Source organism: Balaenoptera ricei, chromosome 12 (genome assembly GCF_028023285.1).
Source record: "Balaenoptera ricei isolate mBalRic1 chromosome 12, mBalRic1.hap2, whole genome shotgun sequence".
Lineage (NCBI taxonomy): Eukaryota > Metazoa > Chordata > Mammalia > Artiodactyla > Balaenopteridae > Balaenoptera > Balaenoptera ricei.
Window position 1 is genome coordinate 76,621,710 of NC_082650.1, and position 17,397 is coordinate 76,639,106.

The window sequence follows — 17,397 nt, forward strand, 5'->3', positions numbered from 1 at the left end:
TCGCTCTTAACCATTCTGTTGTTATTTAGAAGTATCTGGTTTCCAACTTTACGATAAATGATGTTATGTATCACTTTAAAAGATTTTATTATAAAAAATTTAAAAGATACATGTGTAGAGAGAACAGATTTCAACAAGTGCTCTCCATGTCCCTAATATTATTTTGAAGCGAGTCCTGGATAGCCTGTTGAGTCAACTGTAAATATTTCCTCTGCATTATTCTTGGTTTACAGAGTACTTCCAGAGGCTAGATGCTGACAGAATCTGTGGGCTGAAAGGGAGAGAATTTTTTTTTAAAGGCATTTCAGATAAATTGCTGGTTGATTTCTATACAGATTTATACCAGATTACACATTCACCAACAGAATTTTTGAAAGACAGAGCTATGGAAGCCAGAGTTCACAGAAATGGCTGATTGTTCAGATCAGTTTTTTCCAGAGATTCTTAGGACCCTCTTTTTTTAAATACCTAAGATTATTTGATCAATGACTAAGTCATACAGTACTTACTGGCCATTATTTTAGTAATAACTATAATACAGTCTGGAAATCTCAGTGCTGTACACTTTGTGGTACAATAAGCTGAAATGTGGGTCTGTTCCTGTTGACATGAAATGGCCATAATCTTTTGGTGGGAATTATGTTGAATGGGGTAAGCTTCTGAAAGGGAGTGTAATATGGTAACAAATGTGAAATGCTTGTGCTTAGGTTGCAGACAGGCAAGTTATTAGCACCACAGATGCCGAAAGACAAGCGGTTAAACCTCCAGGACTCCAGGAGGCCATCAATGAGCTGGTGAAGAAGTACAGGCTTTCTCGAGCTTTTGTCCGGCCCTCTGGCACAGAAGACATAGTCCGAGTCTATGCAGAAGCGGACTCGCAGGTAAGCTGGGACAATTCTATTGAAGGAATGTGCGGTGAGAGTCTAACATAGGTGGAGGAGGGGAGAGGCGGAGGAGGGGGGCAGGCAGCAGGAGAGAAAACTATTTTAATGGTGTTGGAATCTTTAATGTCTGAGATTTATGGAGCCTTTTAGGTTCTTATTTTCATCAGTAGTAGTTACACAGTTGAACAGAATTCCCCCAGATATTTTTAATTTATTCTAGATTTCCTGAAAGTGTCATATTTCTAACTGCTGCGTGAATAACTAATAAATACTTAGTGTACTAAACCATACTTAGTTTGACACATGTTAAGCTTATGCATCCTGAAGTGGATTAAACCTTTTTCCCTTCATTTAAAAAACGTCCTGTTGCTTTATGAAAATAGCTGGTTATTTCAAGTCCATTTCTAAATCAACCGGTACCGTCATCCATACTGCTTGAAATTCATCTTTGTCGCGGAGCTTTCAATTTGTTTTTCAAAGTATTTCCTTTAAATGACAGCCTTGCTCTGTGCCTCTGTTTTCTTGATAGGGTCAAAGACTTAAAAGTGTTTGCTCAGCTGAGGAAGTTAGAGTGGGGTGACTAGGTAAATAGCTCTCAGAAGGAGATATTTACCGTTAACTTATACAGTAGCTTTTTTGCAGAAGCTTAGGCCATCCCAGAATATGGTGAATAAATATCCCTAGTGGATGAGGATGGGGCCTTAAGAGTTACTTACTCTTTAGGCTGATTGTGGCCTTCTTGCCTTTAAAGACTAGGTTCCATTGAATTTATTCAGAGCTTTAGCATGATAATCAAATCAGCTTATAAAATTAGTTAACTAGGAACTTACCTGATTTAGAAGAATGTGACTTGTTTTCCATTTATCTGAGGGTCTTGTAATTTGTTACTGAAAGATGAAAAAAAGTTCTCATTTGAATGTTTGTTAGTGAAACAAAATCAGAAAGCTCCCTCCCCTAAAGTTGCAAGTAACCTGGTAGATGCTGTGTCTTTCTCATCTAATATCCTTTCATGTAATTTGCAGGAAAATGCGGACAGCCTTGCATATGAAGTGAGCTTGGCAGTATTTCAGCTGGCTGGAGGGATTGGAGAAAGACCTCAACCAGGTTTCTGAGGACAATTTTTATATTTTTAGAAACTAGATTTTTAAAAACTTTTTACAGGATAATAGTACTGCCATTATTGTGACAGGTTCAAACACATTTATAATCATAAATGTTTAGACTGCACCTTACTGGATTATTTCTAGATCTGATTATTCATTCTTTAGAAATAGGTAAGCTCTTACACTTCTTAAATTTAGTTTTTTTAAAAAACTGAAATTTACCTCTAATATCAGTCACACTAATGTAAAATACTGGAGCTTAAGTATATGATTCAGTCATTAACTTTATAATATATGCAAGGAAAAATTCATGAAGGCTGCTAGAAAATTAAACTTTATTTATTACCAATTCCTTTTGATGTCTTTTCCGTCGTCGTTACCTCAGTCGTTTTGCAGTACTAATATTCGCCATTGTTAATACAAATGAGGAGGTTGGAGAAGACTTAATATAACCAATTTTTTCACCGCAGAGTCTCCACAACAATTCTTAGATGACTTACCTCTCTTCAGTTAACATCACCAGGAATTCAGAGTTGTGACTCTGCAGGCTGAACACACCTCTACTCCGTACCGAGGTTGAGATGCTCGTGCTACACTTACAGGGATGTGTGGCCCAGGCTTCAATTACTCTTTACTCCTCTTAGTGAAGGTATGTGGGAGAAACGAGTTGTAATACATTACCAAGCCTCTGACAGAGAAGTGACGCCTTTCTGATACTAGAATGTGGGTTAATAAGGGAAAGAAAAAAAACCCTCAACCAATCTAAATTAAACCAAGCCTGAAACCAATAGAAAAAAAATGCGCAGTGTGTATTTGGCAGGTTTAAGACAACTCAGGACAGGAAAACAATGGACCATAATGGACTATTTATGTATATATAGATCTCTCTTAGGCACCATAATCAATACGCGCCCATAATATTTAAGCTTGATTCAGGCCACAGTCAGACATTCGTTCTTATTTACAAATATTTAAATTAAATACAACCTGAAATGTGTTTCGTTACATACAAAAAAAAAAAAAAAAAAAAAGAAACTATACAACTCAGAGCAATGTTTGTTTTAAATAATTACATTTACATTTAAACTAAATGGAACCACTATGTTGCTCAAGTTTTTATCACCCCTTCCAGAAAATCTTTTTCTACCATCTCTTCTATTTTTTGCCTGGCTTTGCTGGAAAATGGTTTGTGGTTTTCCAGCTTCATGTCCTTGTTGGGGAAGGCGTTTGAGTAGAGGACGGGGCTCCCTGAGTGTCCTGCGCATCGGCTGGTGACTTTGCTGTTGAAGACTTGGCTGAGCACGTTGAAGAACGGCAGGAGCTGCTCAAGGCTGCGCACCGTGCAGATGGTGAGCAGCAAGTGCCCCGGCTCCCAGCCCAGCGCTCTCCCTGAGTTGTCCTCCTCCGGATTTTTCTGCAGAAAACAAAAAGGCGATTGTTACCAACAGACGATGCAGTATGTGAGAAAACTTAAAAGAATATAAGCATCAGCAAACAGAGTTAAGAAATGAATACAAATGATGACATTAAGTCTCCATTCCAGACTTGCTAAAACGTTTGCTTCTGACTGAGGCCTTCTGGTGCCAATTATTAATTGTACATTGAGGGTCTAACATTGTAGTAATATTTTCCAACTTGAATGCACAAGTAAGCTTAGTTATTAGCTGAATTAGTTTTGCGTAGGGACTGTCAAATCCAAAAGTTCATGTTGTGCTTTGCATATACTCAAAAAGCTCCCAGATTTCTGGATCCCCACTAATGTACCTGAGGACTAGGTCAAAATGACTGAAGAAGGGACAGAGAGTCTTATACATTTCACTACTAGTAAGTCAGTCAATTACCTTGTGGCCAAGTGGCTTAAACTTGCCACAGACAGCAGCAGTCCACAGTGAATCATTACTATCAGCACAGAGAAAGGAAAGGAACTCTCAGGAGAGACCCTGCCATGCGCTTCTGTGTTGTGCTAAACCACATGGGAGCAAAGCTGGACCTGGAGTCAGAACAACGCCAGGGTCAGGGCCCCGGCTCTGCCGCTCGCTTACTGTGGGTGTCCTGGGCAAGTACAGAACACTTCCTCACTTACAAGATGGGGCGATGAAGAGAATGTATGTGAAAACTCTTGTCAACTGCATAAACACAACAATTTACGTACTTCAAGTAGCTAGTTTGAGAAGCCACCTAAACTGTACACACACAGTTGTAGACATCAGTCTATCTAGAGAAAGTTCTGAGAGAACTGAAGATGTGTGAACTGGGGCAGAATCATAGATATGAAAACACATTGAGTAAAGATAATGAAAACAAACAATGAACTAGATAGGAAAAACTATCAAGTGGGACTTAGGAAGCAGAATTATTGTCTGTCATATTTGTTGACAAATGGAGTTTGCCTTCTAAGGTGAGATGTTGCTGAGAAACTTTCATTGTTTACTTAATATTTTAATATCACTAGTTTCCTAGTGGAGAAAACAGATGCAAAAATCCAGCTTATTTTCTTGTGTGTGCTTATAAAGTTTGCTTATTTTAAAATAAAATCCTGCTTTAAATCTATTTTCCTTTCTCAGAAGTCTACAGGCGCAAACAAGAAAAAAAGATCATCTAGTTCTTTATCTATGGCTAAATTTGAAAAAAAAAACAAAACAGCCATTAGTTTATTTCTTAGCACGAAACCGCTTTCCTTTCTCTCACCTAATAACACTGGCTTTAATGACAGTCCGGGACTGATGCCCACACCACCTTCAGTCCCCTCAGTCAAAGTGCAATTCAACAGTCATTAAAGGGTCTACAGAAATGAATTTACTCTGAAGGGAAATGAGTAATATGCTTGAACCCTCTACATAGCTGATTTTCAAATGTAAGGAAACTATGATGTAACCTTTTGTTTATATTCTTGTCAAGATGTACCTTTAAGAGGACTTTTTTTACTAAGCTCTTGACCAAGAACAGTGCACTGGTTTTAGTGTTTCTGCTTTTCTTAATCAGAACTACACCACCTCCTCAATAATAAAATTAACAAGTCAAACATGTTTCCGTATGAACTATTCCTCCTTTCACTGCAACAGTCTACACTTGAAGAAAGACTTCCTTCCTGTTTACCTCTCTTGTCCTGTTGAAATCCAGACCTGGGTTTGTGTCTCAAGATTTGGTCCATAGGTGGCAACTTTTGCTGCCATACCACAAGCATCAAAAAGCCACCCTCACCTGATGCTTGGCCATCTCCAGTCCCTCCAAAATCACTGTCTTAAAGTCCTCCTCCTTGTCCTGTGGAAGGAAAGAGGAGAACTCATAGCCTTTGCTCCAGTGAAAAGTGGGCTTGGCCATGAAGACCTTGTTTAAGGTGTTTTGGATGGGAAAATGCTTTCCAACCGAAACGTTTTTTATTCTGTGGGACAAGTGTTGTGCAAAAGACTGTCATGTTTATTATCCCTTAGATAAGGGAGGAGTTTTATAAAAACTCATTACTAATGAAATGCAGGGATGACAAAGTACATGTGCCTGTAATCACATTGCTTCTGGATTTGTTGTCATGATTATTTTTTCCGACCCTGCAATATCAACATGAAAGTACCCAAGTGCTCTCCTAAACTCTGGACTCAACTTTCGTCTTTCATCTCTTCTTTTACTTATTAGTCCCTAAAGAAACAACTTGATTTTAAATCAAGTTCCACATGTCCTTCAAGGACAACCTCCTTTTAAATCACTGTCCTCCATTCCATCTCTGTAGTGTGTGGAATGTGGTTTAGGAGCTGCTGCCTGAATAGGGGACCCCAGAAGACTGGAAAATTTCTGAGCACTCAAAGCACATACTACAAACTAGGGCTCGCAAAACAACCCAGGTCGTCCCCAAATTGTACAATTTATTTTTGAAATTTTCTGAATGCAAGGAAAAGATGACAAAAGGTTTGTAACAAAGGCCTACTGATGAACGTAAGAAACTCACTACTATTTTCTTGGGTAAAGATCTGTAATTAATTAGCCTGATACACAGTGGAAGATGCACATAGATAACGATATAAGTATATTTTACACATTTTATCTTCTTACACTTAACAAAAACAAATTTAAAAAAGACCGCAATACCTTTGCCCTTTTCCGAAGAAGTTTTGCAAGTCGTACTACATAAGGTTTAAATTCTCGTTGATGTATGCCCTGCCTTCTCACTTCCAAACCGGAATCATCTGAAGCTTCTGGAATAAAGGCCCATCGGTACCTACGTATAGAAGAATGATACCAATATCGGTAAGATGCACGCTGTGCTGTCTAAGACAAGGCCACATAAATCCAGTAGACACATCATGACCCCACCACTTATACAGATTCACATACCAGCTGTGCCACTTGTAGCCCTGTCACCTTGGGCATGTTTCTTAACCTGAGCCTTTATCAGTAAATAAAGACACTATTAACTACCTCATAGAGTTGAAATGAGTACATGAACATTTGTAATGAACAAATGAAATTTGGAAAGTACTCAACACCATTTTTTTCATGAGCACAACACAAGTAACTTGACAAATGTTTCCGTGCTCATTCATTACTATATAGATAAAGATTTCCAACATATACTTGGCCAGATGTTCCCTAACTACACACTAAGGGGGCAAAGAACTGAAAGGATTTAAGAAAGATTTAAGTAGGACTTCTTTCATGCTTCTATTGTATTTTTATTTTAAATTTTGTCTTTAGTAAGTAAAATTAGTATCTATGGAAAAAATTCAAACAGTGTAAAAGGGTGTACCAAAGAAAGGCAGTCTCCTTCCCACCACAGGCTCCACCGATATTGCCAGTTTCGTATATATCCATCCAGAGTTTATGCATAAAAGAGCACATAGCCACACAAGCAATCCCCTCCTCTTTTAATAAATAAAATGTTTGCTGCTTATTTTAATTACACATCTTGGAGATAAGATCATACAAAACAGCATCCTTTTTAACAGTTACATAGTACTCCAGTGTTGGAAGGTACTGATTCAACCAGTCTCCTAGATTGTCCAATTTCTTGCTATTACAAATAGTGCCATAATGGATACGCTTGTATAACTGCTGCCTTTTATGCATGTCTGAGAGGACAGTGATTGGGGAAATCCTTGGATACAGCAGAATTACTGGCCTAAAGAGAATCTGTATTTTGAATTTTGGTAAATATAAACGTCTTTGGAGAAAAATTAGACAATATCAATGTACTCTTCCAACAAGAGTAAGAATGTGTCTATTGTTAAGGGTAAAAGGAAGTACTTTTAGATCTTTACCATTCTGATAGATATTAGTAACTTTAATTGGAATTTCTCTTATGAGTATGACTAAGCACCTTTTCCTGTGTTTTACAAGCCATTCCTTTTCTCTGAACTATTTGTTAACCCTGTCATTGGCCCATTTTTCTATTGTGTTATCCATTTTTACATATTAAGCAAGTTATACTTGGTCATATACATTGTAAATATCTTTTCCCAACTCAATGCTGCCTTTTAATCTTTATGGTATTGTTTAGTCACACAGAGACTAAAAATTGTATGTAACTAAATTATGAAATATTTTAAACTTTTGAAAAAAAATCATGCTTAGAAAGATATTACCCTTTCAAGATTATTAAATTCTCCATGTTATCTTTTATTACCTTACAGATTTTTTAAAAAAAGACAGTAGTTAAAAGAAAAAAAACTGTAGTTGATATTACAGCATTTTTATCTCTTTTCTATAACTATATCTTGACAAGTAAAGAGGACAAACTCATTTTGGTTCTCATCACAGAAGCTGAAAGGTCACTGCTGTGAGCATAATATTCTTCCTAGAGCATGAAGACTACAGTTTCTGTTACCTCTGTGAACATAAGCATCCTAGTTAATTTTGGCCACTTTCCTACAGTTCTGCTTAGTATTCTTTTCTGAACTTCTTCAGGAGTAACATCAGTTTAACAGACACCCAACCACTGAAATTCATTAAGAAGTGGATATATATGGTTTTCAAATGGAAAAAAAAAAATGAAAGGAACTGGAATTAATGTAAAAAAATTTCTAGTTCTTACCATTAAATTTAATGAAAAGTAAGCTTGTGCAACAAATTTTTAGAGATTTAAGTATATCCAAATATAGAAAAAAGATTCTGGTATCTTACTCTTTATCCTATTAATATTCCATTCCAGAAGAAGAATATAACACAATTTTATATATTATATAAATACATATTTGATCATGTGGATAAATTCTCAAATTAGCTACATAGTGATAAAGCAATCTTATATAGTTTGCCTATTATTTTAAAAATTTAAATATGAAAAATCATAAGTAAATACTTTTGAGCACTTATGAACAAGGCATTTAACTTACATTAATTTTCTCCCTATTCCCCTCTGCCATTTCTAGTTCAATTCACTATCATCTGAAAGAAGAGCCTCCTTGTTTCCAGTCTTGCCCACCTCCCATCCTTTCTCCAAGCTGCACAGCCAAAGTAAAATTTCTGAAATACAAGACTGATAGCATCACTTCATTCCTTAAAATTCATGCTTCAGCAGCTTCCCACTGTCCTTAGTTCAAGTCCAAGTTCTTGAATATAGCTTCTAAGTCCTTATGTAACTCGGGCCCTTTCCAGCCTCATATCTCAACATGCTGCTCCAGCAATACTGACCTTTCAACACTGCAGACACACCAGGGCCATCCAACCTCTAGCTCTTCACCCCCGCCTCCCCCAACCATCACCCCACCTCCTCAGTGTAAAACTCCCCCCAGGCCTGCTCTGACCCCTAGAGCCCGGAGGGGTCTCCGCTGTGTGGCCTCACAGCATCCTGCACGGCTGCTCTCAGAACACCCATGGTGTGTTTAACGGCGTGTCTCCTACACTGGACTTGAAGCTCTTAAGTCATGTATCCCCTGCCTCACGTGTGCTGCCTACTCAACTTGTTGACTGAATGGTCTGTCAGTCTGAATATACCCACAACGACCATTTCTGATACCTTCCAACAACTGTTGCCCTACCATCCTCCTGCCAAAACAATGACATTTTAATAAAAATTATGAATACTTCAACTTACACAAAAAACTTTATCTTAGATGTCACCAACCAAAGCAAATGCATTTCAAAAATATCCATTTAATATCCTTACTTTTACTTACATCTGAAACTGAGGAAGATTTTCGGAGGGCAATGCCAGAGCCAAATCCAAGAATTTGCAAGCAGAAAGATAGAGGTTTAACCACCGCTGGCTGTTATATGAAGTAGAAAAGCCATTACCTCCTGTGTAGGTCGTCTCCAGACCAGCCACAGAGGGGCCTGAAGTCCTATAAGCAGGAGACGGTGCTGTCAGCAGTTGGACCCACTTACTAACAGGTAATTCCTGGAAAATCTCAAAATGCCAGCTAATATTTTTCATAATCATTCTGATAAATGTACCAGTAAATTGCTAAGCAAGTTCATGACTAAGTTAATATTACTGTTCTCAAATCAAAAATTAATTTTTCTTCTTTACATTTTAAGAATGTAAAAATAGTAGAGAATAACTTGTTATACTCGAGAAGTATAAAAATACAAGCTGTAAAACCAAGAGGCCTCCCTACTACTCAGTGTCCTTCTGCAAGGATGGTGGGAGGGAAACTTTCTATAATCATCAACACAGTTATTAGTATAGGGGACTCTCTTTTATAAACCTAGGATTAAAGAAGAGTAAAATATATTCAAGACACACAGTGTTAAAGGAACTTCTTAATTTATAAACTTATTTGTACAAAAATTCCTAAATAAAAATAAATTATATTTAGTCACATATTAATAAACTGCTTCTGCTAAAAAACCCCCAAAATTTTAGTACATTAAATTGAGATCATCCTGGAAGATATGGACATTTGTATACCTTAGCTACAGGTTACCTGCCATAATAGGTTTTGCTGAATGTTTCAGGAAAAAGATCTGACCTACTAAAACCAATACTGCTCACATAGCTGAAACAGTATTGCTTTGCTTTAAACTAAATTTGTGTCTAGAGGCCAAAGGCCACACATGTTGATAGTTTAATTCAGTCTAAAATACCTAAGAAATACATGAAACTGTATTATATCCAAATATGATCAATTGGATAATAACGGACTAAATACATAAAGTGTTCAGATAAAATAGTGTCTATACCCTCCTAGTTGTAAAGTAACATTCTGGATGATTTTAGGATACTACACACTGACAAGACTAAATCAAAATGAATTACATATTACCGTGAAATGTCTTCATCAGCAGTGAGTTCCTGCTCCATCAGTAAAAATACCTGTACCTGAAGACCATGGAAAAAGTGTCAAATGTTTATTTAATCCTTCTTTCAAGTTATCTTTAGGCTATATTTTCATTAATCCAAATACAGATTTTATGATACAACTTTAGGATCTTTAAATTATACTTAGTTTCTAAAAGTAAAACTGAAAATTCAGCACAGAGCCTTGCTACTAATTTGGCAGAGGTGAGATGAAAGCATGGTCTTATTTGGTGATATGGAACAGAGATACAGTTATTAAAAAAGGAAAAATATTAAAGCCAATTTCTTTGTGGGGAAGTTATAATGCTGGGTTTTCGGAGTTACAGATTCCTGTCCCTTTCCTTTCTCATCTCTTTCCCCAGCTCCCCACGTTGTTCAGATGAGGGCGACGGTATGGTTTGGGAGGGGAACGGACTGGTGTAGTGGGACTCAGGAAGGTTTCATTGTTTGGGGGTTTACAAAATCTTGTCAGAGTCTCTCTGAAGCAGCTTACCTGGGTAAGTGCTGCACTTCAAGAGTGACACACGCCCTATGTCAGGCCATCTAAATCTAGCTAAACCATCTCTAATCACTCTCAAGGTGCTGCAAAAGGCAGGAACCAGGCCTGGCAGCCAGGACAAAGTTAAAACTTTGGTGTAGTTGAGAATGAACTAAACCAGATCAGAAGAGGTCATGATTCGCAAGGAGCTAATAATTGCTAATGTTGCATATTTCAAAGTTTAAGCTGTATGGAGACAGAATCTGACTTGTTTGCTATTTTCATCTGTACAAATTTTCAGTAACAGGCTTAACTAGAGTTCAGTTCTCTTCCAAGATTAGTTTTTATACAGTAAGCATGTTGGTGCTTGTCACATTGTTTTATAATTTAGATTTATTACCTAATTGAATTAAAATTAACTCACAAGTTCTGTGATCATGGTAGGCCAGAGTGAGGTAAGATGTTGTGGAGACATTCTTAAAAGTAACACTCTGAAGAACAGGAACACTTGAGAGTGAAGAGTTGGCACCTGGGGCAAACGGAGACTCTCAACCAATCTCTCTGAAAGAAATACAGTATATTTTCAATATCAAAATAGAATCATTTTCATATAAACTTTTCTATATAATCTAGTTCAGTACTTCTCAAACTATCTATGATGATCAACTTTTTAAATAATTTCCAGTCTGTTGCAGATTGATACTTTCATAAAATATAATAAAAATGAATTACTAGAAAAAAATCAAATTAAAAAAAGATAAATAAAATACAATGCCATGTTCTTATTACTAGATTCAACAGATTCTATCACACTGCTATAAAGGCTTAAAATGCTTACTCTACATTTCTGAACTTATCATGGATGGAATAACAGGCTGATACTGGTCCATGGACCACACTTTGAGTAGCACCGATCTAGTCGACTTTAAAAAAAAAATCACAGGACAAATAGTGTGCATGTTGCACACTGGACATTAGGTATAAAGGGTGAGAAAAGGAGGAGTCACTTATCTTCTGAGAGAGAGAAATAATCTCAGTAAAGAGATGACAGCTGTCATCCCCAACCCCGTCCCCGCACGGCCTGCTGAGGCTGGCTGCTGTACAAGCACACTGACTCAGCAGCAAACAATACTGCCTGGGGCAAGTTCACTCCCATCATGGAGCCATTTGGTGGCACAGGGCGATGACTGCCCTGATACCCTTCAGGACACAGAGAGCCACCAAACCCATCTGATGAAGGTTATCAAAAACCTTACACAACCCCCTACCCTGGCCCCAAACTCTAGATCTCCACCTACTTCTAGCTAAAATAGAGGCTATGCCTCTATTTCAGACCCCTCCTTTAAAGGTGTATAACCTCTCATCCACAACAAAAAAAACCATTAATATGCCTGTCTGCAGTAAAACAGTCTTACACCTCATTCTCAAACATGAATTCCTAGGAAATTTGACCCAAACAATAAAATGGAGACCATGTTTAGGCAAGTCCTATAAACTCAGTGTTTGATTTCTTTTACATACTGGTGATGATAACTTTTGTCGTTTCAATAGAACAAATTTCTAATTCAACAACATTCTCCATCTACCAACACGTCATATATTTCACCCCAACTTACAACTTACGGAAGGTAATTTCTAAGGAACCAAAATATTTGGAAAATAGAGAAAATAGTTTTCCACTATTTACCTTGTATATCTGGAAGATATTTCTGATACTGGTCAATTTCACTGCTAAAAATAGCAAATGCTAATCTTTTCAGAAGCATGGCTCTCTGCTCTAGCTCCACATCACGGTTTGCAAAGAGATTAAGTGAACTGCTTTGAGCCACAGCTACACGAGCTGGAAGAAAAAAACAAAAGCAAGTGAGAGAGGCTGTGATATAGTCATCAGGCGATTTGAAAAAAGATGATTCTGCTTTTTGTTTTTAAGAATGTCTAGACCCTATGACATCCGGGAGAGAGGACCTGAGAGTAGAGGACCTGGGGCTCCTCTCCGAGGCAGAAGGACTGGCAAACAGATCTAGCATATACAAGCCAAAGACCAAGGGGTGGGAATTGCAATGTGGAGAGAGAAAAAAATTTAGAACTGTAGGTTTCAGAAGTTAAAATCACTAACAATGCCATTTTATAAAACCGTTTATTATTTTAGGCCATCTGCCGAAATCCTTCTCATTGCTTTAAAAATTTCTGGCCTGGCCAGGCCTAGCCTACCTAGCTCTCCTTCCTCACGTCTTGTACTCACCCCCATTCCCTCTTCTGCAGGCACACTGTCTTGCTTGCTCTTCCTTGAATTCACCGAGCTTGTTCCTACCCTGAGACCTTTATTATTTTTGTCCCTTATTCCCGGAATACTCTGTCCCTAGGCCTTCCCATGGTTGGTTTCTTTAGTTTCACATCAAATATGAGCTCTTGAGCTGTTATTTAAAATCTATCGTATCACCCTATTTCCTTCACAACTTCTTACCTACTGTCTGAAATAATCTTATCTATTGGATTAAGGTGAGCATAATGTCTGGCCCATTTTGGTCTTTTAATAAATAACTGTTAAATAGATGAATCTGAACCTTAAAACAAACCTGTGAAGACTAGAGAGAATACGCTGTCCCTTTTCCGGAGGGGGAAACTGCAGCTTGGGTTAAGAACTGACAAGACATTCTACAGATTCATCCAACTTCACTGCTATTTAAGGTCATTAGTTTAATAACTTTCAAACTTTTAGAAAGCCAAGAAAACCTTTTTTTTCCAGATTAGATACTATGAGGAAGCCTAATATATAAGCCAGTAAGATGGAGAAGAAGTGGGGTGGGGAGCGATTCTGGCCTTCCTGGCCTCTCTCTTTCTTCCTTCCGAGAAGATAAACACAGCCCCAGGACTCTTTTTTGGCTGAGCCATGCGGCGTGTGGGATCTTAGTTCCCCGACCAGGGATTGAACTCGTGCCCCCTGCAGCGGAAGCTCGGAATCTTAACCACTGGACCTCCAGGGAAGTCCCCAGAGCCCCAGGATTTAGAGGGAGTTGTTTGCTAGGTTTGTTCCTATTGCCTGCCTTTCTCGGCCTCCCTACCTGTCAGTCCTTCATTCGTTCAATGATTACTTACTGAGTGCCATGTTCTATGTTATGTGCTGAGGAAACAGTCTGGAGACAAATTTGACATGGCCAAATAGTTTTACTTATTATTTATCAACTATGTTGTCCTTTTTAAGTTTTAACATTATGTTCCTATCAGGTACTAATAAGTATAACTTGACAAAGAGCTAATTCAACAGTTTCTAGAAAAGAGCAAAGTAAATACGAATGGATCCTGTATAGGAAAGACACTGCTTAGGTTGTCACCCCACAATACTCACTCATCAAATCTCTAAATGTCGTCTTATCATGTGTCATCAGATTGTCCATAATTGCTCTCCAACTGAAAGAGACAAGGATTATGATACGTAAATAAGATTTTGTTGCTGTTTATTATTATTAAAAAAGTGTTCTACTTTGCAGATGGCAGTTGATTTCAACAGACTTTGTGAGGTGCTTTATCATGTTGAATAGAAGCAAGACGACTTACTGATTAACACAAGAGGCATCCATCTGAAAGAAGGTGGGATCCATAAAGAGGTCAAAGGCTTCTTTTTTCCAGGCTCTCCGTGTGTACTGATACCCACTAAGGCTGCTAAGCAGCTGGACGCAGGCTCGATAACTAGGGGCATTATGTGCACTAGGAGGAAGGAAGACCACTTTAACCTGTATGTTATAACTTTAATCATCATATTACGTTATACCTAAGTGTTCACATTTACCTAAAGCACTGATGGGAAATAGAAAGCACTATAAGAGAAATAATTTTTTTTATCACTATAATTCAAGGTAAAAATAAAGTCATTTTGTGGTAATTCCAAAAATGGCAATAAAGGAACATAATTTATTTTTAACAGAGTATGAGTTAACTAACACATCTAGTTAAATAATAATCGTACCTGTGATTTCGGAGGTAGGGCACAACATAATGCATAATATTTACAAGTAAAGGAATAACCCGTTCTTTTTCATCACTGTAGAAAACCATATCCAAAAGATGAGCCAAAACCTAAAAAAACGTAAGAAATGAAATGGAACGTATAATCTGAGAGCTGAAACTGACAGCACTTAGAGGTGGTTTTCAGTCTGTAAGAAAACCTAGAATACCTTAAAATTAGAAAAACCTGAAATCAAATCTCCCTAAGCCATTTTTACATGAATGGTTTCTGCCACAATTTGCGTTTTTTTCCATTATAACTATAGGATATAAATATGGGCAAATTACTATTTCTAACCAAGACAGGGAAGAAGAGAAAAAGAGAGGTTAAGAACCTTCCAATGTGACAGTGAGTAAACAGCAAATTTAAGACTAGAAACTCAGTATTCTCTTTCCCTGACTGGGTTACGAGGTGGCTTGGGAAAAATCCAACCACATGAATTGAGCTGCAACTCTGTCAATTTGGTCCTAGTCATACTGTTCTAACCTCTGTGAGGCTCAGTACCCACATCTGTAAAGGGGAAACAAAAATGACCTGATAACAGGGTATAAAAAAGAGCATGTCAGAGGATGTATATAAAAATGTTTGGTAAACTGTAAATACTTTGTAGTGGCAAGCATCATTATACCACCTCCACCCTTCCCTACCATACTGTGATACAAAAGCACTTAACCATTTTTAAAAAGTACACTTTTAAAAAACAGTGCATGGTGGGGAGCAATATCTAAAGTTATTATCACTAATATTTAACAAACTACTAATCTGAATACAAAGTCAAAACTTTATTTTATATAGTGATTTCTTGAAGTACAAAACAGTTTTTCAAATTAAAATCTTCTCTGTAAGAATTACTTGCTAATATTTAATTGTGAAACTGTTTACTTGAAAGTTCATGTGAAAAAACCCGATGATGTTTGTTTACCTCAGAGAGTAATGTCAATGCATGGACACTATATACAGAAGGAGTTATGTTTGAGGTTTCCATTGCAGGTGATAACATATCTAATAAGCAAGAGAAAAGACAGGTAAAGATATGGTTAGGTTTTTTTCCCACTGAAAAAAGCTACCTGCTAAACACAAGAAAAGAGACGATTTGACTGTACCTACAGTGCTGACTGCAATAAATTCTCAGTGAATAGATGCCTACCAATATAAACTTAAATGTCTGAGATCAATACCTTCAACATCAGATTCCAAATTGGTTCCATCTACCATTATTTTGGGAGAAGGTTTAACTTCAAGATTTCGCCGCAGCCATGTTGTCTGTTCCAAAGAAGAACCAGCGATTGCACCGATCGCATCCACTATTTTATGCGTCACATCCTGAAGAAACAAGGATAACCCATGACATCTATGTATGTACACAGGCTCACACACAAAACTTCACAGATGATCTTATCTGACTTCCCCATTTTAGACCTGAGGTACTGAGAAACACAGAGTTTGGGCAACAGCTCTCAATTCAGAATGACTTACCTGGAGGTCTCTTTGGTCTTTTTTATTTTCCAGACTAGGGTTTTTCATAATAAACTCATTCAAAACCCTAAAAGGACCAAAGGAAAAAACAAACAGGAAATATCAGTGTAAAGAAAGTGATGCAATCTAATTTTTCACAGTGAGCAAGTGGTTTTGTGGCCTGAATTTCTATTTTATATGTGTAATGAATGTATGTATATATGGATATCCTATGACTCAGGTGAAATGCATAAACATATGCATGAAAGACCTGTACAAGGATGTTTATAACAGCATTATCTGTAAAATCCAAAACAGGAAAGAACCCAAATGTCCAGCAACAGAAGAGATAAATTGTGGCATATTCATACAATGAAACACTAAACAGCAATGCAAAGGAATAAATTATAGCTACATGAAATTACGTGGATAAATTTCATAAACATATGTTGTGTGAAAGAAGTAGACACAAAATAAAATATTTATGTATAATTATTATTCAAAACAAGACAAAATTTATCTGTGTTGTTAGAAGTCAGAACAGCGGTTATCTTGGGGCAAAGGGAAAGGACAGTAATTGGGAGGGGACCTGAGGGGACATATGATGTCTTATTTCTTAATTTAGGTTTGTGGTTGAACAGTTGGTATGTTCACTTCATAATAACTTGTGGAGTTGTATACTTATAATCTGTATGTTTTCTGTATGTGTTTTATACATCAACAAAAAATTTTAAAAATACCCCAAATCCCACCAATCTTAAACTGTAATATAAAAATGGTTTCTTGTGTGTGTGTGTGTGTGTGTGTGTGTGTGTGTGTGTGTATAGATAGACAGGTATAAAAGATTAAAAATACTTCATGAATGGAAAAAAATCCATTTCCATTGTTTGCTAAAATTCCACTCAATATTTACCTTGACTTGCTTTTATTAAGATAAATTATATGCATAATTATTTCCAAACTAATATGAAAAGTGATATTGAAGAGCAATCATATCAATTTCTATTTTATAATTAGGAATTTTTAGAGGATCAGTGGAATGGTTGGGGAAAAAAAATAAGCCACCAGAAATTTAAATAGGGAATTTTCTAGTATAACGGAAAATGTCCAACTTTTAGTTTAAACACTCAGAAGATACACACATTGAGAAGGAGGTAGGATCCTCCATTATCTGAGAAACAAGAAAGGAAGAAAAAAACAGGTGAGGAAACAGTAAAATCTCGTGGGGGAGAAGCTACAAGTCA

General features: G+C 37.1%; 2 protein-coding genes across 8 annotated transcripts in view; one reads left to right on the forward strand and one right to left on the reverse strand.

Moving 5' to 3' along the window:
* PGM3 (phosphoglucomutase 3) overlaps positions 1–2,336 on the forward strand; it is a 25,480-nt gene extending 23,144 nt beyond the window's left edge. For all 3 annotated transcript variants that reach the window (XM_059941729.1, XM_059941728.1, XM_059941730.1), the window contains 2 exons: positions 708–881; positions 1,907–2,336. In XM_059941729.1, coding sequence (XP_059797712.1) covers positions 708–881; positions 1,907–1,996 — 264 coding nt within the window. In that variant the 3' untranslated portion in view covers positions 1,997–2,336. The remainder of the gene's footprint in view (positions 1–707; positions 882–1,906) is intronic.
* DOP1A (DOP1 leucine zipper like protein A) overlaps positions 50–17,397 on the reverse strand; it is a 114,027-nt gene continuing 96,679 nt past the window's right edge. For 3 of the 5 annotated variants that reach the window (XR_009506226.1, XR_009506225.1, XR_009506228.1), the window contains 14 exons: positions 16,175–16,241; positions 15,877–16,021; positions 15,621–15,700; positions 14,660–14,769; positions 14,251–14,400; positions 14,042–14,103; positions 12,383–12,535; positions 11,120–11,256; positions 10,183–10,238; positions 9,094–9,258; positions 6,068–6,197; positions 5,189–5,248; positions 1,715–3,401; positions 51–271 (listed from right to left, as the gene is read on the reverse strand). Coding sequence is in view for 1 of the 5 variants with exons in the window: in XM_059941727.1 (XP_059797710.1) it covers positions 3,096–3,401; positions 5,189–5,248; positions 6,068–6,197; positions 9,094–9,258; positions 10,183–10,238; positions 11,120–11,256; positions 12,383–12,535; positions 14,042–14,103; positions 14,251–14,400; positions 14,660–14,769; positions 15,621–15,700; positions 15,877–16,021; positions 16,175–16,241 (1,621 nt within the window). In the remaining 4 variants the exon portion in view is untranslated. Of the gene's footprint in view, positions 3,402–5,188; positions 5,249–6,067; positions 6,198–9,093; positions 9,259–10,182; positions 10,239–11,119; positions 11,257–12,382; positions 12,536–14,041; positions 14,104–14,250; positions 14,401–14,659; positions 14,770–15,620; positions 15,701–15,876; positions 16,022–16,174; positions 16,242–17,397 lie in introns of all 5 variants that reach the window. The other 2 variants (XM_059941727.1, XR_009506227.1) reach the window with 2 other exon arrangements.